We start from the raw sequence: 26,684 nt of genomic DNA, 5'->3' as shown, positions 1-26,684 counted from the left end.
GATGAATGTTCATGTCAAGTGACAATGTCATCCCATACAAAACTAAACTGCTCAGTTCAGACATCATTTCCGTCCCGTTGTATCAAAAAACTTCTTGTTGTCTTGCTGTTTGCAAAAATACTAACAAAGAAAGTGAACATTGACTAATGAAGCCATGTAACTATCACTGTAGTCGGAAATCGAAGAACGCAAGCAGCCATAAACTTTGTAAAGACTCTATTTACTCGTTTGGAGGTTGCCATTTTGTCAACGTACTGAATGATCACTTCAAATAAGACATCTTTTTCTATCATCACAAGGTAAAATTACTGGGTCTTTACAAATTGTTCTCAAGATGTCGATACAACGAATCAGACCCATGCACCTGGTGGATCTTGAGTTCTTTATAATATTGTGTTCTGATTTTATTTGTAGAACTTATGCTTAGAGTGAAACACTGACGGAAAGAAAATAGTTCTAATAATTCTTTGTGTTCATTATTTCTTGTTTTTTTTTTGTTTTTAATAAATTTCTGGGACAATTATAGCTTTTTTGTTTGTTTTTTTGTGGTTCTTAAAATTAATAACTAAAGCGCATTTTTGTGTCCAACAAATTTTGGGCATCATAATGAACATAGCTGGCAGACTACCAGAAAATAGCCGCAATCGCTTTGTGGATCTGCAGTTTCAAACAAAAGTAAAAAAGACAGACCAAAAAATTTCCTTGAAGGCCGATATGTTATTTTTTTATTGAAAATCTGTATAATTTTTTTGCTGCCTCTATCAGCTGGTCTTAATTAACCTTCATTTAGAGTGACACACACCCATTTGACCTGATCTATTTGAATCAAATTAAATAAAATTCAATTTCAAGGGGAGAAAATTATTTCTGAGAGTGAGGTAAGTCAAGGTGACCAAAAATTTTATAATGCGAATGAACAAAAAACTCGCTCCACTAAGAGCACAAAATGACGTCAAGCACGCACTTCAGTTGACATTGCATGAACAAATGAACAAAAAGCAGATTTGAAGTGGCTGTGACGTCATATGGTCGTAACAAAAATCTTGACGAAATGAAAGAATCATAGCAGGACAAGTCCTGACGTACAATTCAAAGAATTTTCTTTGACTAAACAAAAAAGTAGACCTAGAATGGACTATGAGTGAATTGGGGAAACCATTTCTAAAAAAAAGCAGTTCAAAAAACAGAAAAGAAAAACAAAAAATCAATGTCAAAATGCCGCATATGAACAAAAAACAACTAGCGAGAAGTGGACAATTGGTTCAAACAAAAAAACCAGGCCTAGATTGAGCTATGAATGGATTGAGGAACCATTCAGAAAAAATCCGCTCCAAAAAATTGAAAAAAACCCAGTAAAAATCAAAGTGAAATTGTCGCATATGAACAAAAAAACCACTAGCAAGAAAGCAAATTTTTGTTCGAACACCGTTTTCTCACTCTACTTTAATATTAGAGCGAAAAAATTTCACGCCACAAAACCACTCACTTTTTTGCTCCAGTTCCTGTTTCGGCGTGATAAAGTCACTACTCCAATTTGACTTCAAAAATCATGAAAATGTGTGAACAGATCTTAAAAAACAGACAGCGCCCCAATACAATTCAAATTCCTTGAATTGTAAAAAACGAAGAGAAGGCTAATAACAGCCCCAGCTTTTGCTGTGCGGCTATTAAAAACTTCGTTGGTCGACTTATCACGACACCCTGGTTCGACCTATGAAAAGACATTGGATCATCTATGTGTGACCATGTAAATAAGTTAGTCAAATCAAGCCCTCCTCCTCGACTTTATTGCTCTTTTCATATGGTCGATCCTCACAAACAATTTGCGAACTTCCGTCTTTGACTTTTCAAAGGTTGATAGAAAATTTTAATAGATATGAAAATTGGCCGCTGATATGTTTTCTCTTGCTAAAATAGCAATTGTCTCTTTTTAACTGTGCCCGGATATTTTACCCAATTCCATTCTGCTCAAAGCCATTATACCAAATGCCACTATACCCAATGTTATTATGTCTAATATACTTTGAATTCAAAGTGCATTGGGTATTATGTCATTAGGTGTAATGTCATTGGGTAAATTGTCATGTAACCGTTTTAACTTTTGGACAACCTGCTGATGCTGTTGTTGTTTTTGTTGATCTTGAATTATTGGTAGCAAGGGTGATTGAAACTGCTGATCAGTATTTTGCCCAACTCCTCTTGCCTGTTTCTGCAACGCTTCCGCATTAGCTGCAGCTGCATCTAAAAAAACATAAAATCGATATTAGTTAACTAATGTAAAACGCTTATTTAGTTCGAAAACTTATTTCAAGACGTCTTGGTTTTTCCTTTTTTTGTTTTACTTTGTTACCAGATGCATGGTCTTGTTTATGGATGCCCAGAAATCTTAAATAACAATATTTCTGCAACACCTCTAAACATCTTTAAAGAGAATAAACGTTAACCAGGATTTGCTAAAAACTTTTTGAACGATTTAAATTTCACCATATATGGTCATTCATGGCACCATGAACGTTTGTGAAACCATGAACTTAAACTTTTTTCTCAAAGTTTCAACAGATACTTTTCACCACCAAAATTTGACAGAAGAACTTTTTTCACTCTTTTTCAGCCTTAGTTTGAAATTTCGTATCGCGAAGTATATGGTTGCCATATATGGCTTGGATATGGGTGCCAAGATTTATTGATGGTGTTCAACCCGGGTTGTAGTTGTTGGCACTCTGTTGTTTGCATTTTTGTCTAAAATGCACCATTTTGTCTGTAAGCAAAATACTGTCGGCGCTGAACACTTTTATTATTAATTGATTTGATTTTTGCATATCAACGACAATGATTTTGCTGAATCAATCCGGGGGCGAGACTGGACGATTATTGAGTAACATCTAATAAGATTCTTGTAAAATATCTCACACGTATAAGATCTTACAAATCCTGTTACATTCTCTCAAGTTGGTTAAAGTCGAGCTCCACTCCCATTTGTTCGATTGTTTAAAATGGGCATACTTCTGGTTTTCATGTTTTACATTATTGAAAATCTATTTTGCCCAGCTCTATTTGTCTCTAAAATTGTTGATGCCTTGCAAGAGTCTTCACGGGTCGAGGTTTGGCTGTGAATTATTGCGTAGATAATTTTCGAGTAGATAATTTTCATGATTTTTCTAACATCTTTTTGCGGTGAATGCGGTAAATTGCGGTGAATTATTTATTTGCACCGCATTCAACGGACTTCTTACGATAACCTAACTTCAGGGTAGGGGTTCGCACTTCTCACTTACTACATGTCTACAATTTTTTACTCCACTGCGCCATCTGTCACTTGCTTCCATGATGTTTCTTGTGAATTTAAAGCAGATTAAATAAACGTCGGAAAACAAATTCGGTAATTTTTTGTAAGAGTTGCTGTTAATTTCGCAGTGTATTGTTGTAAGAAATGCGGTGAAATGCGTTGGACTATTTTTTTCACCATATTCACCGCATTTCTTACAAACATTTACCGCATTCACCGCACTTCTTACAAAAAATCACCCATAAAATTGACCCAGATTGCAAGAATGATGTTAATCTTGCAAAAATCTTAAGAGAGGAATGTTTAACTTCTAAGAAACATGTGAAAAAAGATTATGTTATGCGAATTTTTTAAGTCGAGCATTTGTCTTGTAAAAATCCTGTAAGATAAATGACCATCCTAAATGGTTTTGACAGAAGACGACGCATCCTGTTATAGTATTCATTAAGATATCACATGATCTTACAAGAAGAACGTTCCCAATTTACTCGGGCAGAGAGACAATTTGAGAAACAAATCAACAGAATAAACATCAGTCTAGTAAGAACCATAATAAGTCAAAACTGTACACAAAAATCCCATTCAATTATTCGTTTATTTTCAGTCATCTTTTTTGTTTCGTTTCATTTGGATATTTTACTCGAAGTACTGTATCTGGTACAAAAAACAATAGTTTTCTTTCGCAGTAGTAGTTCTCACCAGCAATTGTGCTCTTTTTGTGCAAATGAAAATATGCGAAATGTGCAGAACGGCAAATAGTAAAAAAAAATGATAGTATATAACCGTAAGAAACTAAATGGATTCGGCAGAAATCTAAGCAACATAATTGCTAAAATCAAATAGCAGATTTTTTAAAAGACAATTTTTCAAATTGAGTATTTTTTAATCCAGTTTTTAAGTAGTTATCAAGGCGCTGAACACTTTTATTATTAATTGATTTGATTTTTGCATATCAACGACAATGATTTTGCTGAATCAATCCGGGGGCGAGACTGGACGATTATTGAGTAACATCTAATAAGATTCTTGTAAAATATCTCACACGTATAAGATCTTACAAATCCTGTTACATTCTCTCAAGTTGGTTAAAGTCGAGCTCCACTCCCATTTGTTTGATTGTTTAAAATGGGCATACTTCTGGTTTTCATGTTTTACATTATTGAAAATCTATTTTGCCCAGCTCTATTTGTCTCTAAAATTGTTGATGCCTTGCAAGAGTCTTCACGGGTCGAGGTTTGGCTGTGAATTTTTGCGTATATAATTTTCGAGTAGATAATTTTCATGATTTTTCTAACATCTTTTTGCGGTGAATGCGGTAAATTGCGGTGAATTATTTATTTGCACCGCATTCAATGGACTTCTTACGATAACCTAACTTCAGGGTAGGGGTTCGCACTTCTCACTTACTACATGTCTACAATTTTTTATTCCACTGCGCCATCTGTCACTTGCTTCCATGATGTTTCTTGTGAATTTAAAGCAGATTAAATAAACGTCGGAAAACAAATTTGGTAATTTTTTGTAAGAATTGCTGTTAATTTCGCAGTGTATTGTTGTAAGAAATGCGGTGAAATGCGTTGAACTATTTTTTTTTCACCACATTCACCGCATTTCTTACAAACATTTACCGCATTCACCGCACTTCTTACAAAAAATCACCCATAAAATTGACCCAGATTGCAAGAATGATGTTAATCTTGCAAAAATCTTAAGAGAGGAATGTTTAACTTCTAAGAAACATGTGAAAAATGATTATGTTATGTGAATTTTGTAAGTCGAGCATTTGTCTTGTAAAAATCCTGTAAGATAAATGACCATCCTAAATGGTTTTGACAGAAGACGACGCATCCTGTTATAGTATTCATTAAGATATCACAGGATCTTACAAGAAGAACGTTCCCAATTTACTCGGGCAGAGAGAAAATTTGAGAAACAAATCAACAGAATAAAACATCAGTCTAGTAAGATCCATATTAAGTCAAAACTGTACACAAAATTCCCATTCAATTATTCGTTTATTTTCAGTCATCTTTTTTGTTTCGTTTCATTCGGATATTTTACTCGAAGTACCGTATCTGGTACAAAAAAAAAGTTTTCTTTCGCAGTAGTAGTTCTCACCAGCAATTGTACTCTTTTTGTGCAAATGAAAATATGCAAAATGTGCAGAACGGCAAATAGTAAAAAATGATAGTATATAACTGTAAGAAACTAAATGGATTCGGCAGAAATCTAAGCAACATAATTGCTTACATAATAGCAAAATCAAATAGCAGATTTTTTAAAAGACAATTTTTCAAATTGAGTATTTTTTTAATCCAGTTTTCAAGTAGTTATCAAGTTGTTTAATGTTTTGTTCAACAAAACGGTAAGAGTTTAGAATTACATATTTGAGTGTAAGAAGTTTTTTTTGTATACTGTTTCATTTTATCTATTAAAATAAAAAGCAACTTTAACTCGGAAAATTTCTGTAAAATGAAAGCTGAATCGCTCTTTATCATTACTGATGGCGGAGCCGACTGGAAAGAATTGTTGTGAGATCAGCATCCTGTTGCACGATATTGCACGATTAACACATCGTCTTGCATGATTTTGCATGCATAACATCCTTGTGCAAGAATCTTGCAAGACCTTGCAAGTTTAACATCGGGTATCGACCTGAGACCGATCCCTTATATCTGTATCTAGCCAAGAAAATTTCCAGATGAACAGAGATAAAATCTTCAAACTATGGGGAGTAGGAATGACAACATTTGGAAAGTGTCCTTCTTTGCAATTTTGAAGTGAATCAATATAGTTATTGAGAGTATACGTGATTATGCCAGAAGTTCTTTTGGAATTTCAGCTGCCATTAGAGGAGCTTCAATATTTTTTTGTTTATCATAAACATCTAATTTGATAAATGTTAATCTAAATCATCTATATGTTTTTACATGTGATTTAGTTGATTTAGAAATGACAATATGCAAAAATGGAATTTCGCATAATCCCTTTGCAAGCAGGAAAAAATGAGAAACCAATTGCCCGAAATTCGAATCAAGAATAACGATTTTTTTTAATGGAACTCTCCCAACTCACATATTCAACAGACAAAATGCTCTTGATGATTATTTTGTCTCAAGTTTTTTGTTAAAGCAAAAAACTGACGCAAAATTGAATGTCAATTTTAAAACTGCTTTTTTAAACCGTCTCTCAATGCATTGATTTTTCTCGGTTTTCAACACCACATGGAGTGCATTATAATTTTCCGGAGGGTTCCTACGACTTAAAGTTTTCGTTCATTTCTGCCTCCCAGGTTGATGTGTCAGACCGAAAATCGATATGTCCAGACAGTCCCAGACGGAAAGTGCCTATGTCCAGACTTTCATGCGTTCAAATTTGCCTATGTCCAGACTTTCATGCGTTCAAGTTTGCCTATGTCCAGACTTTCGTGCGTTCAAATTTGCCTATGTCCAGACTTTCGTGCGTTCAAGTTTGCCTATGTCCAGACTTTCGTGCGTTCAAATTTGCCTATGTCCAGACTTTCGTGCGTTCAAGTTTGCCTATGTCCAGACTTTCGTGCGTTCAAATTTGCCTATGTCCAGACTTTCGTGCGTTCAAGTTTGCCTATGTCCAGACTTTCGTGCGTTCGAAACCAAAATTTCAAACTTTTTTTTACGAAACGTCTTTGACCAAGCGTGTCATAAAATTACAGCAGAACTGGCAATAACAGCATTGTGAATCATTACCGTTGTTTCATCATTGTTGAAGCAGGAATGTCCATTGTCGCTGCGTAAGGAAAAAAAAGAGTTGGCTAATATTTGATTATTTTGATTGGTATTTGAAGAGAAATGTAGCAAAACAAGAATTTACTTTCTGCGTGTAGTTTTTGCAGTACAGCGGCCTCTTCAAAGTTGACCTGAAATAGGCATAAACTCATATTAGTTTCTAAAAGAAAACTTTCAACCACCGAGTAGACCTTCAAATTGATGCACTGAATTGAATTGATTTATTTCGATTGTTGAATTTAATTGTCGATTGATTTTGGAATTCCTGTATTGCATTGTGTCTAAATTAAAACTTTGTTTAACTGGGAGTTGCAAAATATGTATACCATTAACTATTAGCCTTGAATGGGGGGGGGTCAGCAGTGGCAAATAGAAAAAATGTTCAGTGAGCCAGTGATTGTTCTAAGAGGTCTGAAAATGTGTTGAGAAAATATGCACTTCATTTCGGTAGTACATAAGACGAGATAGTTGATAATTGGTAAGATCAACTGGAGTGCTCGTTATACAAGATGTGATTACCTTTGAAGCATTGTACTCATCATTTGCAACTGAACTGGTGTGGGTGTATTCACTTCGAAGTAAACCCAATCCGTAGTATTCGCCACCTCTTTTGTTTCTGAATCAACAAAATAACCCCATGACACATATTGCAGCATTATTGTCCAGGTTTAGACCTCGACTTATGAAAAGACTTTATAATTCTAGTAGGGGGTCTTTATTGACTATGAATACACAGTCCAGATCTTAGGTAAAGTCAAGGTAAAGTCTTTTCATGGGTCTTTTCATGAGAAAGAGTGACCTTGATCATAAGTATACAACCGATTACCAGTTCTTAATTTTTTTTAAAACAAGTAAATTGAAAATATAACCCAGGGGTCAAATAATACAAGTTTAAATTGATATATACAGATTTAGTACTATGTCAAAATTCAAAATTAGTGGTTTCGTTTTTTTTAAGGGTAAAAACAATTTTTGAGGCCACCAACGTTCCTTTCCAACGGTACAAGTTTGAATTGTTGGAGCAGATGCTTTTTTAACATGCATTTAAAATGTGAGCGTTATTTGATAATCAGGACTTCACGCAGAATTTTTTTCCATTTTTGGATGTTTTTTTTGTAATAATCGACTGCTCGACATTAGGAGAATTAGCTGTTCAGTTATGTTGTTTTTTCTTACTACGACATTAATACTTAGAAAAAAACTCCCAGTGCCGTCTGATTTCGGTAGTGAAATATTTTTCCTAAATTTTGAAACACTCATCTGGCTTAATAAAAGTTCTGCAGGCAAAATGTCAGATTTTACAAAGAGATCTCCAGAACTCTCAAACTTTTTTCTCACATAGCAAACTTTTGTTCCCCAAGTGATTTGTTGATTAATTCATTCGCTGCAAGGCAAAGAAATTTAAGTTCTGAAAAAATAGAGTACTAAAAGTTAATTGAGAAAGGACTAGGGATTTGAATAGCATCAATCGTGCTGTCAATGGTAACTGATAACGTATAAAGTATGTGGATCTAATCGCCCTGGCCATATTTGATAGGACTTTGTTGAGTTGTATATTAAAGTTTAATTTTGAGTGAATCAACATACCCGAGTATCTGCAGTGACTTTGTGGCATATTTTTTGTCGCCGAAAAACTATTGGATGAAAATTTTCATTTTATTCAAGACACAGAATTTCAGTTTTACCGGTATTCATTGTTAATTGTTGTTTTGCTTGAGATAATTTTATGTTCTCTCCAGTTTTTCAGAAACACACTTTCCCGGTTCGGTGACATTGTTTCTGCTGAAATTGAAACTTGTGTCATCAGCAGTTTGAATTATGTCGAAGTTTTCCTATACCTCTTCTCAAAAATCACTAAAGTAGAGAAGAAAAACTAGTGGCCCCAAAACCGTTCCCTGTGGAACACCATGGCTTGTTTCCAATCGAGTGAGTAAACATCATTTATCTCAATACACTGCCGTCTGTTTTCGAGAAATGAGGCAAATTAATCAACTAATCAATGCACTTACTGTAAAACCGTAAGTATCAATCTTTTTGGGAAAAATTTCGTGCAATATTGAAGTATATGCTTTAGCTAGATCAATAAAAACAGCAAAAGAAATTTTAGGTTATCATAATTTTCTTGTAATGCTTCAATCAACTGTAAAACAGCATCTGTAGAAGACTTATGTATTTGAAATCCAAACTGTGTAGCGTTCAAAGTTTTTCGTATAAATTCGTTAAACTGATTGAGTTCTTAAGCTCAAAAAATTTTGCAGACATTACAGTAATTGAGATAAGCCTATAGTTCTCAAAAGTTTTCACATCCCCTATTTTGTAGACAGGACTTTTGAATGCAAGTTTTAAATTTTCTGGGAAAATTATTAGACTAATGCAAGTGTTAGAAACAAACTGCAAATGCGTTCCGATTGCGCACTTTGTTGCCTTCCTTGCCCAAGCATTAAAAAAGCCTGAACCTGGACCCGAAGATTTATTGTTGTCGACTGAATCAATGGCATCGTAGAGCTCCTTTAGTGTGACTGTTCTGAAGCAAAACTTATCCCTAACTTCTATGCGAGGAATAATTAGAGCGCTCACATTTTGTCTTTTGTATAAGCCTGATTTTTGCAAACTTCTATTGAAACAGAAGTCCCACTTGAATGAATTTCAATTGGATTGGAATCACGTTCAATAAACTCTTTTAATGAATTGTGGCTGGCCTTCTAGATAAAACACTGATTATTCAGTTGATTACCAAAACTATCACAAGGTTTATAGACAGCATAATGCTGGATTTCTATGTAAATTTATTTGTGCTTGACCTTTCTGCTGATTGACGTCACTCTGAAGCTTGATTCCGTTTTGTTACCACAGCCAAGTTGTTGACATGTTTATATTGAAAAACGTAACTTGAAAAATTCAGATGAGATAACGGGACAATTTTTTGTACTTATATATTGTAGTGAATGCATTGCAGTCATATTTCAGCTGTTCAAATGAACTATGAGTAGAAAGTTTTAATTATGACAAAACCGTAGCATCTTTGATTTCTAAGAAATGGAATGCAAAAATTTCTTTGGACTAAGTCTAAAATTAAACTTGACAGCTGCCATTGAAAAAAAACCGTCCACTGCATTTTTTTGACCTCAGTTTAATCACTTCAAAAAAGACAAGACGAGTTTTCGCTGTCAGGTTTATTCGGATTTTTTTAGCACAGTACCAATGTTAACTAATCCAAAAACAGTGTCAAAAAATGCTTTGTTTGCATCTGCCAATTTATTTTTTTTTTTCAAAGAACTTAAAAGACTTAAAATTGTTGATTTTTGTGCTTGTGATAACTATCAGTTTTGAATGCACAACTATGGAGCGAGATATGCTCTCTGTTCCGAAAATTCTTTTTTTCTAAGTAGGAGTAATTGTTCCGACCCACTTGTGGGCGGAGGAACTATATACTATATACTCAAATGGGCTTTTTTTTTCAGTCAGTTTTGGTCGATCGATATATTCATCGTAGAGAAATGTGAGTGGTATCATTAAAAAGCTGTTCCAGCGTAGAATTCCAAATTATTTTTTTTGAATGTCGTTTGTTTTCGAGGAGTTATCGAGGATTGAAGTTTTGTGTGAGCACGGCATATTTGGCATGAGTTTGTTCACTTTTAGTGTAATTTTTCTTCAAATTAAGATATTTTCTATAAAAATAGTATTTCAATTTTACATTTCATGCCACAAAATGAACCAGATGTGTGTTCCTAATAGACTGAAGGCGATGAAAAGACTAGTTCTGGTCTCATAGGGAAGTTCACTAGAAAAAATATCGAAATCTGTTTGAGAGCTCTTTTTTTTAAGAAAACTTTTCAGTTTTTTTGTTTTTTAAGTCACATAGACTAGTCACTTTTTATTTCGCGGCTTCGTTAACGCAAAATCTCATTTAGAGTCAAATGAAGCCTAATGAACAAAAAAAATTGTTTTCGAGGAATTGCTCATGTTTTTTTTGGCTCCGACACTGAGTTTTCGTAATTTTAAATGAAAATTTGATTTTCTTTTTGAGGATTTTCTAAATTTTTTGAGTACTATGGTCTAAACTCATTGACTAAAGGTTCAATATATTATCCGTAATGAGCATTAAGTGAACATTTCTAGTGCTTTGAGTGGATAAATATTGGCTGTTTTTTCGAGTTTTTTTTTGAAAATTAACCAATCATAAACTTATTTCCGTGAACAGTAAGTCGATCTCAGATGGGACACGACACTCTTTCTTCCTACTGAAATCAAGTTTTACCTGGTTAGCGGTTTTATCTACAAACTATTGTATATATGACGTCAATGACACGAGATCTCATTTTTTTTAATTTTTGTGGTTATTTTTGTATTATTGGTTACTTTTGAACTCATATCACATTATCCAAAAATTGATAGCTCCCATTGGCTTAGAAGATACGTTCATCGAATCTCTGATAAAGTTTTTTGATTACCTATGAATGACTAACGTCATTTTTCCGCAGATCGGGTAATACTTGAGCGCATTTTTTGACTTCCGTTGAAAGCTATTGATTTTAATGGCCGTTAAGACTTTGAAAAAAATTTTTTGAAAATTTTTTTTAAACATTAACCAATCTTAAAGTTTTTTTCGTGAACTGTTAGTCAGTCTCAGTAGTGACATAACCCCTTTCTTTTCTACTGCAAACAAAGATAACCTGGTGAGAGGTTTTGTCTTCTAACTATTGATTCTATGACTTCAATGACAAGATTTCAATTTTTTTTTAGATTTTTGTATTTTTTCGTCTTGTTGGTTATTATTGAACTCTTATCACTTTATCCAAATATTGATAGCTCCCATTGACTTAGAAAAAACTTTCAGTTGATCAAAGATGAAGTTTTTGGAGAAATGGTTATGTTTTAAATGGCTCCGACACTTTCTTCTGGCTTTTTCCTACTGAATTTTTTCGGTTTTTGCCTGTTTTTGTTGTTGTTTTCATAGTCATAAGACTTATTGCGATGCTTTATTGAGTAACTATGCGTGACAAATATCCTTTTCCACCCATTGTGGCATATCGGAGTGTATTTTTTAACTTCCGTTGAAATTTTGATTTTTTTTATTTATTGATCAATTGAATTTAACGGTTGTTAAGTCCTGAAAAATTTCGAAATTTTTACAAAAAAAACCAACCTTAAGTTTTTTTCGTGAATTGTTAGTCATTCTCAGTTATGAGAAGACCCCATTTTTCCTGCTGCATACAAAAGTAATCTGTTTTTATCTTCTAGCTAATAGTTTTAAGACTTCAATGTCACTGGTTTTCATAATTTTTTTAAATTATTGGATACTTTCTCTTATTTTTGTTCCTTTTGAAATCCTATCACATTCATCTAATACTGAAAGTTCCGATTGGTTTAGGGAAGACGTTCAATGGATCATAGATAAAGTTTTGAGAGTAGAGCGTATGATTTAAATTGCATCGACACCTTCTTCAGGCACTTTTCGTTTTTGCCTGTTTTTGTTGTTTTTTTTTTCATAGTCAATGACGTGTTGTAATGGTTTATTGATGAGATATGAATAGAAAACGACCGTGTCGTTCCATGAATTTAGCGTATTTACTGGCTTCCTGGTGAAAGCTATTGAGTTTTTTGGCGTTGTTACTACGAGTTTTCTCAAAAATTTTGTGGTTCTAACGTATTTCCTCATATTGGTGATTTTTGAAGTTATATTGTTGAAAAAGAAGGATCTCATTGCTGTTAAAAAATTATTTCAAACTATAAAAATGTTTATTGAAACGTTCACTTTTTAATGCCTTCGACACTTTTCTCGCTCAATTTTGTCTCGAATTTTCTGTTTTTTCCTTTTTTTGTTCTTTAGGTAGCCGTAAATTTCTCACCAGTCGCATAAGCTTGTAAGTGAAGATTGAATGAATGATGTTACCCGAAGCACTCAGTTTTTAGCGAATTGTCGTAAACCTTAGGATATGCAATTTCAATTTTTTTTCAATTTTTTCAGTTTTTGTTGTTCTTTTCGTCAACTTGTAACTTATTTTCATCATTGAGAGGTCCCGTCCACATTTTCCTTTAATTCAAAAATAACATATCTACTTATTTGATTTTTCCCTGACGTTTTGTTTGTTGGACAATATGCGTTTTTATAAACGTTTTTTGAGTGGTAAGTTTTGTGTTTCTTTTTCTCTTCTTGCGACGCAATCGCGTAATAACAGATCCCAATGGTTTTCAATTGTTGGCCCAGGTAAACTTAATTAATATCTCATTATAAATCTTTTGGCTGAAATAGTAGAAATGATAATTGAATTAAAAGTACATAATATTCAGATAATAGCTAATGATTTTAATGGTATCAATAATAATAATTTGTGTTTTCGCAAATCGTTTGTAATTTTTTAAGTTTTTCTGCATCTTTAGTCCATTTCTATGGCTTAGTCTAACCAAAGACAGGTCCTTTTGGTTTCGCGATAACTTTTTAATAATTTGTCAAGGATTTTTAGTTAAAAGCTAAAGCTTTTTGAGACTTTTGTAAATTCTTGGTTTAAAAAATATTGATTAATTTTTGAATTTCGACTCATTATCCGTTCTCTTTGTCGACTTGTTACCTAGTCTCATTAGGAAAAATTTCCATCTGCTGTATAGTTAGGAAAAAGTAAATTTGTGTAGTTAAGGTTTTATCTGACTGTATTTTGGCGTTGTTCCTAGGTGCTCTTAAATTTTGATATTCAGTTTTTGCCGTGACATTTTTGTTTTTTTTTTTGCTAATTTTAATGTATGTTTTTTTTTCTTGTAGTCTCTTTAACGGCAGATCTCGTTGACGCTGTAATGAGGTATGGCATTATGTAATTCAATTAGCTTCAAATACTACTTGTTAACTTCAAATAGTAATTGTTTAACGATTGTTTTAAACTCAAGTATCTATTTTTGTTATATCGTCATTTGGTTCAGATTGTTGAGTCATATAATTAAGTAAAGAATGTTGATAAGCTCGGGTCGCGACATCATTGCGAACGCACATTAACGAGCCTCCCTGTTCAATTTTATTGTTTTATTTGAACATTTCGACGGAATTGTCTTCTCCTTAGTTCTATTATATTTCTAGTGTTTAAATTGCAAAGTAACTTGGACACAAAATGTTTTCATCTGAAGCAAGTTAATTTATTCAACGGTGTAACGGTACAACCAGAGGACCTTTAGGATCTGATCACAGGATTATTAGTGAAAAACTGATCCTTATTAATTCTTTACTTTTTTATTCCAAGAAACCAGAATCAGCACGAGACTTGTCATTATAACGTTATAATGATACTAACTTTGAAACTAATTACGAAATTGTTCTTCAACAACGCTGTTCATTTACTAAAATTTGCGTACTAAACAGCAATTCAAAACGCGTACTGATCGCGCGAGGTTCATTTTTTAATGACATTGTCATTAAATGTATTAGCTTCATTTCGATTTTCGTTTATAATACTGATCATTGTTTGGGTGTTTCTTTGAAAAACAAAGAAAACGCAATCTTCAGATAATCTTACTAATCATTGAAGCTGTATTCTTTCTTCAGATAAACAAAAGAGACTACACTTACTTATCATTTCCGTATTCGTCATAATTCTCGTCGCCGTAAAATCCCCCACTGAAACATAAAATTTGAATAATAATATTTATTTACTTATACACACACACACATATATATATATATATATATATATATATATATATATATATATACATATATATATATATATATATATATATATATATATATATATATATATCAATGGAAATATATAAATATATAATGTATAACGATTGCAAATTTATATTGCCAAATTGCCAAAGACTGCTCAGCTTATTCTTGCTTTCTTGAGTTTTGCTCCCATAATTTTTTTTCTATTTTTAGCTTTCTTATTTTTTTGTGATTGAATGCAATTCACAGTTCAACAGTGTTTTGGAGCACCTACTTCTACTTTCCTGATTTCAATTGATTAATCGGGAAACTGCAGTTTTCACTAATTGCTATCAGACAAGTATATATCAGAGGCAATATGTTCCATTGCAATTCTTCAATAATAATTTGAACTAGAGATCGAAACCTTATTACAAAAAAATCGTAAACTTTAGCTTACTTATATAACGTCAGATACAGTTGATGAAAACAACCAACGTATGTTTAGCTGAGAAAATCAAAATCATAATGATGCGCTCCGATTGGGATAAATATAAACAGCTAAATGTTATTTGATGTTGAACTTTCTCTTCCATATTTATTGCTTGTATAGTCAGCATTCATCTGGACAAAGACCTATGCTGAGAAACCCAATAAATTTATCGCATTTCATCTGTTTTAGACCTTCGGCTCAAAATCTGGTGAGAACTCCTGAAAAACTTACCACATTTCATCTGTATTAGGACTCCCGCTAAAAATTGTGATGTATGATTAGATTTGTATATTGCTTTTTTTAAATTGATAATGCTTGTACATACGAGCGGATTTGGCAGATTTTTTCAGGTCGCCTATCCATATCACCATAAGACAAATTCACTAGTCATAATATTATGAGAGCAGCAGTTTTCTAATTCACAAAATTATAATTAAAAACAATTTTTTTTTGCTTTCTGAAAATATTAATAGTTTTCAGCTCAATTACGTTTTCTTCAAGTTCGCTTTGCTCATTCGAATCACAATGAAACAACAGACAGTGAAGATGTGCACCTTCACCATAAACGCGCTTGATTTCCCGATCTTAAGTACAAGGTTTGTGGCAATGATGCACACGAGGCATTAACAAAAAACCAAGGACAATTGAACCAATGGTTCCTTTAGACGCAACAGCCCACATGCTAATACAACAAGACTGTGTGGATGACAACACTGGAGATGAATCATAGACTTTGGAGTGTGGAGACCCCAACAGTGGTGAGCTTGTCAGCACAGCTCGCTTAACTGAAACTGAAGGAATCTGTGAATTTGGACAGCTTCCTCTTCAGAAGACAAGAGCTGCTCATAAGGCCTCAAAAAGCAGGAACAGCCGTCTTAAAGTCCTTCGTTAATTCTTTGGTTTCCAATCCTCTGCCAATGAGGTATGGAAGCTTCGTCACACCAGAGAATTTAAACCGGCCAAAGATTTGATGAGAAAAAATCACAAAAATTGAGGAAAAAGTTATGGAGCAACATCTACTGGGTGTTGTTCAGTTGCAATAGTTGTGAAAAGAAAATCAATGATGTATTCAACAAAGACAAGATGTGTATAGAAACACTTTGCAAAAATGGCATGAAATGGAGAAAGAACAGGGTAGCGTGTGTGATGAAAGAGGACAACTAGAGTGGGCAGTCAGCCGACACATATAACGGAAAAAACGAGAGCCCGTGAAAAATGGTAAAACATTGACAACACGAGATGAAAGGTTCTTGCAATTTCTTACCCAGTGGAAGAAAATAGACATACTAGTGAAAAGTTGTCGCGCAGATCACATAGGGTCAAAATCTGATACTTACTTTTACTTAAATCCCTTATACTCAGGGGTAAGAAAACCTAATGGAGAGGCCCAGTGGATTTAGTCAAAAACTGTGTGAGGAGCAGCTTCTACGTCCGAGGTCCAGACGACTTCAGCTGTGAACTCAAGAGTGTTTTGTAAAAATCTGACTACGCTTCATAACTTTTATCTTTCTCAATAAGCACAGAGTTGGATTATAGCTTTATTATCGAAATAATAGCAGCTGCAAGAAAATCTACAGGGGGAAAACTGATGAAAACAACAACAGATAGATATAGATAGAGAGATAGAGAGCAAGCGAAAGAGAGAGATAGATAGATAGAGAAGGTGTGTGTTTTGAGTTCACTTTCCCTAAAACGTGCAAGAGTTTGTTTTGAGTTCTAATAGCGTGAGATTAGTCTTTGTATAGAAGTGTCGCAGTATACTTGGCCATTTTTTTAAACAATTGTTGTTCACGTAGGACAGCATGAGAACCTTATGATGTAAGTTATGTGCTTGCAATGGTCAAGATCACAAAGAGTCCATTTCTAATAGGGGCGCCGTCTCAAACAGACGGTAAGCTGAAAAGGTAGTGTTCACAGACCTGATGATGCGTTCTTGTCAGCGTTCTATTTCTGCCTTGTTTTTGAACTCCTGCAGGCAGTAATCGAGCTTGTGGATTCGCGGAACCAACCAAGATAAAACCAGCCTTCCTGAAGTTGTTCGTTTCAAATGTGCGGACGCCCAAGAACAACGAGGCAAAAGTAGTTTTTTTAGGAGCAGTTCAGGAAGTACTGCTGAGGCACCGGCGATCCACAACAGGCAATCATTCAAAAGACGCCACAACAAATTGGGTCAACTGAGCGCTGCAACAGGGCATTTTTAAGTATGACAAAGGGCTTGCTCAATGACGGCGGACTTTGCGATATGATGTGGTGAGCAGTAACTCTGCTTGCATCAGCTCTCCCAATAATTTAATCTTTTTGGGTTTGACAGTCTTTACGTGGAGGGGACCTGGATGAGATGGAGATGTCAGCAATTTTATACGCAAGGTTCAGGAAGGAACTCTTCAGATTTAACCAACGCGTGACAGCGAAAACTTGGTGTACATATTTAAGTCATCCAAAATGAGGGTAGATCCAGATGTGATTGTCTAGGGTTCCAACCTCGGCTCAATACCTGACAACAGAGAAACAACTGACCTGCTAGGAGAAGGTGAAGAACAACTGGATACCTGGAGAAGATTGCAGGAAAGAGAGACTTGGTGTATCTGAATTCAAAGAGGAGAAAAATGTTGCAGATAGGTATACACTAATCCACGAACATCATTGAGGAAAGAGAGAGCCAGATGCTGAACATGAGACAAAAGATGCAAAATCCTGTTCTATCAGGAGTCATGGCGACCAAAGATCACTTGCACACAAAGATACAGAAAACATATCAGTGCCGAGACGGTTGTTGATTATGCATAACATCAAATGAACAGAGCTGAGCCCCGATGAGGGGCACGAACGACAAAATTGTTCGCAGTTTTTTTGGAAATTCAGTACGCATTTTCTTGTGGTTGAGATTTACCAGAAATGGAACCCAGATCAACCAAGCATAATAAACAAGTTTATGCGTTGAGCCAATGTCAACTTCAGAATTTTGGTCGAATCTGAAAACCGGAAACGTTCAGGATTTAATTTTTGCTGACTTTCAAGTAACATCCTGAAGTCCACCACTTTGTGGTCAAGACGGCTTTTCTGCAGTCACCTATTGAAGAAAAAGTATAAATGAAGCAACTTCAGGCGACTGTAAAGCGAGAACAAGACGGGAAAAAGAAAGACTACCGATTAATTTAATCAGTTTATCGTTTGAAAACTACCAATAAGTACAAGGAAACTGCGAGACTTAATTCACCAGAAGAAGCAACAATTATCAAGGTTAGACGAGGTTTACACTTTTTGGACTGGATGACATCATTGTGGAATAGAGAAACACGAAAAGGATTGCCAACACCAAGGAGGCACCGGAAACTGCCTCAGGATACAGAAGCAGAAGGCAGCTTCACTGGTTTCTTGGCCCACGATGCAGAAGATTAAGGGGAAATTCAGCGTCGACTGGGAGCGCTACATATAGACAATAATTGGGCAGCTTTCAAGATTTGTTGCAAGCCCTATAAATTGCCAGCCACTTCGAATATAAAATTTCAGTCAACACATGGTGTAGTCAAAGAATTTTTTGGTGAATCTCGAAAAACCTGTTCCGACCAATCTTTCTAATGCTAGATCAGACGAGGCCAGATATCCTCTTAAGAGTTTCTATTTAGTACTTATAGATTAATGAACCCAGAGATCGAGATTGGCGGTGTAGATATCAACAACTCCGATAACTGAGGTTCAAAACAGTTGAAATTTCTCATACTTATGAGGCTAGTTATAAAATAGTGGGGAAAATTGACGCAGACTGGTCTGTAGATGTTAACGACCAGAAATCAAAAGGAGCTACGACTTCAAGCTCAAAAGCTTTGACGCATCACTCGACTCGGTTGTCAAAGCGCAGTTGCTCTATCGTCATCAGAAGCAGAATGCCAGTGCCTGGCGGCCGCAGTTCAGGAAGATCTGTACTTGAAAAGTTGACATTCAACAGAAGCAGCCAATAGAAATTGATTAGCAAAATCGAAATTCTATCTATCTTTGTCAATTCATAATCTTGATCTCTTAATCAAACATCTTCTGTTGATCTCTGAACTCTTCGCTAAAAATCTGTTTGTTTTTTTTTCAATCCTGAATACATCTTAGCTGAATGCGCTTTTAATCCAATTGTGATAGTTTGTATCCCAACAGGCAATTGGTTTGAATTGATCAATGACTTATACTCGCGCCCAATGTGCTCGCATATACACGCTTTTTCAGCCAAAGCATTGATTAAAAAAGAAGGAACTATTTTTTGCCGCAAATATTAATTTTAACAGTCAATCAAAATTTTCTCTACAAACTAGATTTAATTTCAGTTTTTGGTAGCGCAAAAACAAGCATTAATTGTGGCGCCAATGTGTTTGGTTTTTGTTTTAAAAGAATGCGAAGAAAGTAGAAATTGCGGAGTTAGTTTTTGTTGAAAAAAGTCAAGGAACTGCCAAATTTTGGATTTTTTCACTATTTTTAAACAGAAAAAATCAAAATTTCAATGATTTAATCTTCCTGATCATTGAACTCAACGCACATCTGTTCTCAATTCCATCTTCAACCAAGTTGAGGCCCAGAACAACACCCTAACTGAGCCGACCATCCCAAAAAAATGACATCTGATCTGACTATAGTGCGCTCGAAAGTCACACTACAGTCCCAACCGACTATAGTGCAACGATCGGACTAATGTGGACCTCTTTACACCTGTGATCAGAATAAAGTTCGGTCAAAACTGACTCGGATAGGACTCAAGTGTGCACAAAATCGCACTTGATCTGTTTGATATGTGCACGAAATCGCCACCGATTAGATTCAAGTGCTCAGGAAAATGTCTGATTGGAGCTAATTAAAGAAGGACCAATACCAATCGCCTTACATCGGTATATAACAAACTTCACACAAATTTACATTTTCAGTATTCTACTCCACCAAGGAAAAGCCGAGCCTGAGAAGTTTGCAAATCGAAACATAACCGACTAACGTCGGGCGAATTGCTCCCAAACGACCGGCGAGCTGTTGGCTTCGTCAGTAGCTGGGGTCATTAAAATATTGATAAGCATTGCATTAACTCTAGAAACAACGCAACCACTTAAGTGCAACCTTTAATGCAGGTCCCCGGGGACCTGATGCCGGAAAAAATGATAAAAAAATTCAAAAAGATTAAAAAAAACTTGAAAAATAGTAAAAATTTTCGAAGATTGCCGATATTAAAATCATGAAAAACATTCCATTACATCTAAAAGCCATGCAGTAGACTATAATCAAAACCTAGAGGAAATTATGTGGCTCTTGAACCTGGAGAAATTAAAAAAAAACAACAAACTTCATAAAACTTGAAAAAAATTGCAAGTTGCATAAAAGACTGCTAAAATTTGTGATAATAAAAGTTGAAAAGTAATCCATGGCCTAAAAGACATTTTTTTAGTAACTTATTATCAAACCATAACGGAGATTTTCTGATAGTCTAAGGCTGAAAAACCTGAATAATGACAATAAATTTCAAAAACATGAAAAATGGCAAGTTTTTAAAAAAAGTTGCTAAAATTCGCGGTGTTGGAATCTTGAAAAACATTCCATTCCTTACTGAAACTATACGGTATTCTATTGTCAAACCCTACAGGATGTTCCTGGGCACTTGAGGCTGGAAAAACCTAAAAATCCGCAAAAATTTTCTTAAAATTGAAAAAATGAAAGTTTTATTATAAAATTTGGTAAAAGTTTGTCTTATTAAAAAATTGAAAGGTACTCCATTGCAAATAAAATTTTTTGAATAGCTTATTATCAATACTATACGGACGTTTGTTGGCCTCTGCGTCTAGAATAATGTGGATAATGAAAAATTAAGTCAAAAAATTGATATTTGCACGTTTTGTCAAAAAAATGATAAAATTCGTGATGTTATAATGTTGAAAACACTCCACTACCACTAGAATCTAGAAACTGCAGTAACCTACTATAAAACCATAGGGGGGGTTCCTTGAAACCTAGGGCTGAAAAAAAACATAGAGGTCCTGAAAAGAACTCAACGCACATCTGTTATCAATTCCATCTTCAATCAGATTTAGGCCCAGAACAACAACTTAATTGAGCAGACCGTCCCAAAAAATGACAAATGATCAGACTATAGTGCGCTCGAAAGCCAGATTACAGTGCCATCCGACTATAGTGCAACGATCGGACTAATGTGGACCTCTTTACACCTGTGATCAGAATAAAGTTCGGTCAAAACTGACTCGGATAGGACTCAAGTGTGCTCAAAATCGCATTTGATCACTTTGATATGTGCACGAAATCTCCACCGATTAGATTCAAGTGCTCAGGAAAATGTCTGATTGGAGCCAATTAAAAGAGGACCAATCGCCTAACATCGGTATAATAACAAACTTCACATAAATTTACGTTTTCAGTATTATACTCCACCAAGGAAAAGCCGAGCCTGAGAAGTTTGCAAATCGAAACATAACCGACTAACGTCGGGCGAATTGCTCTCAAACGACCGGCAAGTGGTTGGCTTCGTCAGTAGCTGGGGTCATTAAAATATTGATAGGCATTGCATTAACTCTAGAAACAATGCGACTACATACGTGCAAACTTTGATGCAGGTCCCTAGGAACCTGGTGCTGGAAAAAATGATAAAAAAATTCAAAAAGATTAAAAAAAAACTTAAAAAAATTGCAAATAATTCCAAAGATTGCCAATATTAAAATCTTGAAAAACATTCCATTACATCTAGAAAACATGCAGTAAACTATAATCAAAACCTAGAGGAGGTTATTTGGCTCTTGAACCTGGAGAAATTAAAAAAATAACAACAAACTTCAAAAAACTTGAAAAAAATTGCAAGTTGCATAAAAAACTGCTAAAATTTGTGATAACAAAAGTTGAAAAGTAATCCATGGCCTAAAAGACATTTTTTAGTAACTTATTATCAAACCATAACGGAGATTGCCTGATAGGCTAAGGCTGAAAAATCTGAATAATGACAATAAATTTCAAAAACAAGAAAAAATGGCAAGTTTTTAAAAAAAGTTGCTAAAATTCGCGGTGTTGGAATCTTGAAAAGCGTTTCATTCCTTTTTGAAACTATACGGTAATCTATTGTTAAACCCTACAGGAGGTTCCTGGGCACCTGAGGCTGGAAAAACCTAAAAATCCGCAAAAATTATCTTAAAATTGAAAAAATGAAAGTTTTATAATAAAATATGGTAAAAGTTTGTCTTATTAAAAAATTGAAAGGTACTCCATTGCAAATAAAATTTTTTGAATATCTTATTATCAAACCTATACGGACGTTTGTTGGCCTCTGCGTCTAGAATGACGTGGATAATGAAAAATTAAGTCAAAAAATTGATATTTGCACGTTTTGTCAAAAAAAATGATAAAATTCGTGATGTTAAAATGTTGAAACCACTCCACTACCAGTAAAATGTAAAAACTGAAGTAACCTACTATAAAACCATAGAGGGGGTTCCTTGAAACCTAGGGCTGAAAAAAACCATAGAGGGCCTGAAAAAACTCCCTCTCCAACCGGGGGGGGGGGGGGTGCTCACAGGGAGGCTGATGGGAAGGGAGAGGGTGGGCAACAGTGGGGTGGAGTGGGCAACAGCGTAGTGGGGGCGGTGCGGGTGACAACAGTGGGGTTGGGTTCAACCTCTAAGAACCACTTTTGATACCATAAGCATGAGTCTCCAATACAGTTTGAGCTGAAACCGAGCTGTAAGGCTATAAGAGCACTTAACGCCCGCTGGGCGCTACCTCCCGTTTTTGAGGACGAAAAGTCAAATGCGTATGACGAAAAATCTGTCAAGCAAAAGATCGCAAAAAAGACCAACAGGACTAATATAATTGCTACAAACTTTGTCTAAGAGCGATAAATGAACCCAAAGGTGGCGAAATTATTCTTCAGTAAGCCATTCCAGGTTGAGTTGCCAGTGGGAAGTGACTTCTGATTACACCGTTCCAGACCCAAGCATTCCCTAATAAGACCATCGCTGACCAAAGTAACCTCTGATCAGACTAATACGCGGTCAAAACCTCGCGTGCACTTGTTCTGAGCTCGACGCTGTCTCAGACCCAAACGATCAGTTACAACTGATGATACCACAATGAGAGAATCATACAGACTTTAGCGCGGCCCTGGCCCACTCTACTTCCAGGCCATTGTTCAAATGTTTGCGCGCTTTAAAAGTTTTCTGATGTGACCATCCTCAGACCGAAGTTGCCACAGAGCGAACCATTTTCTAGACATTCAGGCAGCGAAGCCCCGATATTTTCACGCCCTCTAATCATAACGGCCCCAGATCATAAGGACCTCTAATCAAACTCAAGTGCGCTTGAAATTTCTTCTGATCAGAGCCAAGTACACATAAACTGCCTCTGATTAGACACAAATGCTTTCGAAATCTCCTTTGATCAGCCTCAAGAGCGCTCAAAATAGTCTGAGAAGAGAATACTTTTAATTGTGAACAAATCTCTTAATATGTCTCTACATATTGCTTCCATTAAAATTGACGTTTGCAGTAACATAATCAACTTAAGAGCGGCCAGTCCCAAAAACAAATGGATGATGATTAAATTATTCGTTTAATATCTGTTCAACGCCTTCAGAATCTAGATTAGTCGGTGATCAGAACCCTGCTCTCCCAATGGCCCTTGGGAGAGCCAACCTCTCTCAGTAGAAAAAAAATACAAAAATAAAAGAAAATGCACTTGATGATGTTTCTGATCAGACCCTCTGATGATGAGACCAAAATCAGGCCTTTGTTCACTGTAATTTGGTTCTGGAAAAACACAGTGTGCCTTCTAATTGTGTTTGATTAGAGGTTACTTCTGTTTGTCACCTCAACTTGGGATTGGTGCATCTTTCTGGCTGAATAGAACCTAGAAATTTTTCCATAAAATACGTCTTGAACTGATCAGATGCAATTGCGCCCGAAATCTGTTCTGATTAAACTAGTTTGCACTCGAATACGCCTCTGATTAGAAAAGTTTCACATAACTTTTCAGACTGAATTGCGGTCAAACTTTTTTCCAGACCATGTAATTCAAGCTAACCCTGGTGTCCGCTTGAATATGGTCTGATCAGAGAACTGGTTGGTCTAGACACCTCAACCTGGGTAGAACCGTAAAGTATAGTAGACATCCTTCACGGGAAAAATTTAATCGTTTTGTTTAACAGTGGGATTCATTGCATAATTTTGTATTTTTTTAGCAATTTCATGAATAGAAACAGATCCGGTCAGTTGATAATTACTTCTGACAGCTCATTCCGGAGTCGATTTTGGTATGAACAGCTTTGTATGAACGCAATTTAGCAGGTTATATTTCAAAATATAGCAGGCAGATTGCTGGAAAGTAGCCGCGATAGACTTTTGTGACCTTCCATGGAATTGAAAGATCTGAAGAATTAAGATTGACAGGTTGACCACTAGTCCTTTAAGAGACCAATAGACATTTTGGATTAGATTCGGACTGTCATTTTGATGCTACACATACGCTCTATAAGGAAAAAATACTAAAAGAGCTTTATCAAATATAATATTCGAAAACAAAAACTCAAGACCCTAATACCCAAGAATTAGGGCAGAAACGTTTGGCACTATTTAGATGCACACTATTGATTTAACTACTAAGTGTTCATAAAATTGAAAGTTCATTAAGTAAGTTCGCAAGTCATTTTTTGAATGATGGTAAATCATGCATTACCTAAAAGCGGAACAAACGTTGTCACGCACACAATTTTTAAAAGCAAAGCATTAGAAATAACTGAAATTGAAAAGTTAGTTCCAAGAAGTCAGGTCGCAAGAATCATCGATAGAGATGACGAATTAAAAAACATAGCTGGAAAAATTCCGGAAGCGACTGGAAGCATCAAAACTTAACAAAAAAACCTTAATTGCCGCCGAAGCCATTACTTTTTGTATTTAACCATTAACTCATTACCTCTACAGATCTGATCTAAAAATTGTTGGAATTTAAACCATTGTCTCCAAGAGAAACAAAATGCAGCAAAAATTTATATTATTAAAAACGTTAACGTTAAAAAAGTCCGAAATAATCAGGACTGTCAAAATACTAATAGGTTGAAAAAACTGACAATGCTAGCATTTGCATTCAAATAAATCATGATTCTTATCTCAATAAAATCGCCAAAGCAAACGGCAGATAAATCTTAGAAACTAAATTAAATTTTTCAAAAAGGAATGCTCAAAATTAAGAATCAAGAACGAATACGAAAAACGAACGATTAAGAATCGGAAACGAAATCCATTAAAAAAACGACTAGAATTAGACATTTAGAATGCAATTAGGACAAAAACAACACACATCTCTTGCTTCATTTATATTTTCAAGACATGGTTTCATACTAATTCAAAAGTTAAATTAATCATAGAAAAGACATAAGCAACAGAATAATGAAAGTCAAAAAATCGTTTTGAAACAGTGCCAAGGCCTGAAGAAAAAAAGAGTAAGTAGTATTAAGTGGAAATGTTGGAAAAGATTTTCACACAAACGCTCAGGTTAGCCTTATGTTGAACGAAATCAATTGCAAACCAAAGAAATGAGAAAACTATGAAAAAAACTGAAATTATTCAATTTTTTAACAACAGAAAAAATCAATATAACGAATAAAAATGTACGTGCCAGGACAAAGCTACAAAAATACAAACTAGAATGTAAAAAGATCTGGCACAATGAAAGGAACTCTGTGACAAAAAGACCTATTCTTGATTTTTGAAGGTTAAAAATCAAATAAAAAAATTCAAGAAAAACGAATACTTTTCCGGGTTTAGGATTCAAGACAGAGAAAAGACAGCGGGTCATCTGAGACCAAGATTCATCCGTCTAAACAGAACAAAAAAGAAAAAGCAGAATTCAAGCATACTAAACATTAAAACATTTTGCAAAAAAACGGTTCAATAAAATTTTGAGACTGCATTTATGGAAAAAAATGTAACTGTTTTTCAAAAACTTGTTTCAAACTTTTAACTTAGTTCCAAAATGCCAAAAAATGATTGAGTTTTATTCATCGAAAAGAGAGTCTCTCATGTTAGACGAAAAGAAACTGAGAAAAATTGGAATAAAATAACAAAATCGGATTAGCATACTTAAAAAATTATAAAGCAAACTACATCGAAGTAGAAAGAGGCATTGAGTATATAAATTATCGGAAGTTGCTATGTTAAAAGATTTATGACAGAAAGACGGCTGAACGATCCAAAATTGAAGAAATTACTAGAATAAAAACCGAAAATTAACTTAAATATCCAGAAATATGTGCCAATTGTGAACTTCAAACGGATTTTCAGTCTGCAAAACACTGTGGTATCAATATCACAATATCAGAGGTTTACATTTCAACATAGCATCGAACAAAATTCTTTCTACAAAAAAAAAACAAATTACAAGCAAAAAAACTGGGCCACTTGGACAAAAAACGGCTGAAACGGTTATATATATATATATATATATATATATATATATATATATATATATATATATATGTGCCATTCAGTCAAAAAC

At 34.8% G+C, this 26,684-nt stretch overlaps 1 protein-coding gene across 3 annotated transcripts in view; it reads right to left on the bottom strand.

The window, feature by feature from the left end:
* LOC142353229 (uncharacterized) overlaps positions 1-26,684 on the bottom strand; it is a 30,791-nt gene that overhangs the window by 2,414 nt on the left and 1,693 nt on the right. For 2 of the 3 annotated variants that reach the window (XM_075405457.1, XM_075405458.1), the window contains 4 exons: positions 14,603-14,650; positions 7,570-7,666; positions 7,136-7,181; positions 2,111-2,241 (listed from right to left, as the gene is read on the bottom strand). In XM_075405457.1, the coding sequence (XP_075261572.1) occupies positions 2,146-2,241; positions 7,136-7,181; positions 7,570-7,666; positions 14,603-14,650 (287 nt within the window). In that variant the 3' untranslated portion in view covers positions 2,111-2,145. Of the gene's footprint in view, positions 1-2,110; positions 2,242-7,011; positions 7,052-7,135; positions 7,182-7,569; positions 7,667-14,602; positions 14,651-26,684 lie in introns of those variants that run through there. The other variant, XM_075405459.1, reaches the window with a different exon arrangement.

The sequence above is a fragment of the Convolutriloba macropyga genome, chromosome 14 (genome assembly GCF_964194025.1).
Source record: "Convolutriloba macropyga chromosome 14, txConMacr16.3, whole genome shotgun sequence".
In the NCBI taxonomy this organism is placed as follows: Eukaryota; Metazoa; Xenacoelomorpha; order Acoela; family Convolutidae; genus Convolutriloba; species Convolutriloba macropyga.
The sequence above is the reverse complement of the archived record's forward strand: the minus strand, read 5'-3'. Positions and strand labels throughout refer to the sequence as shown.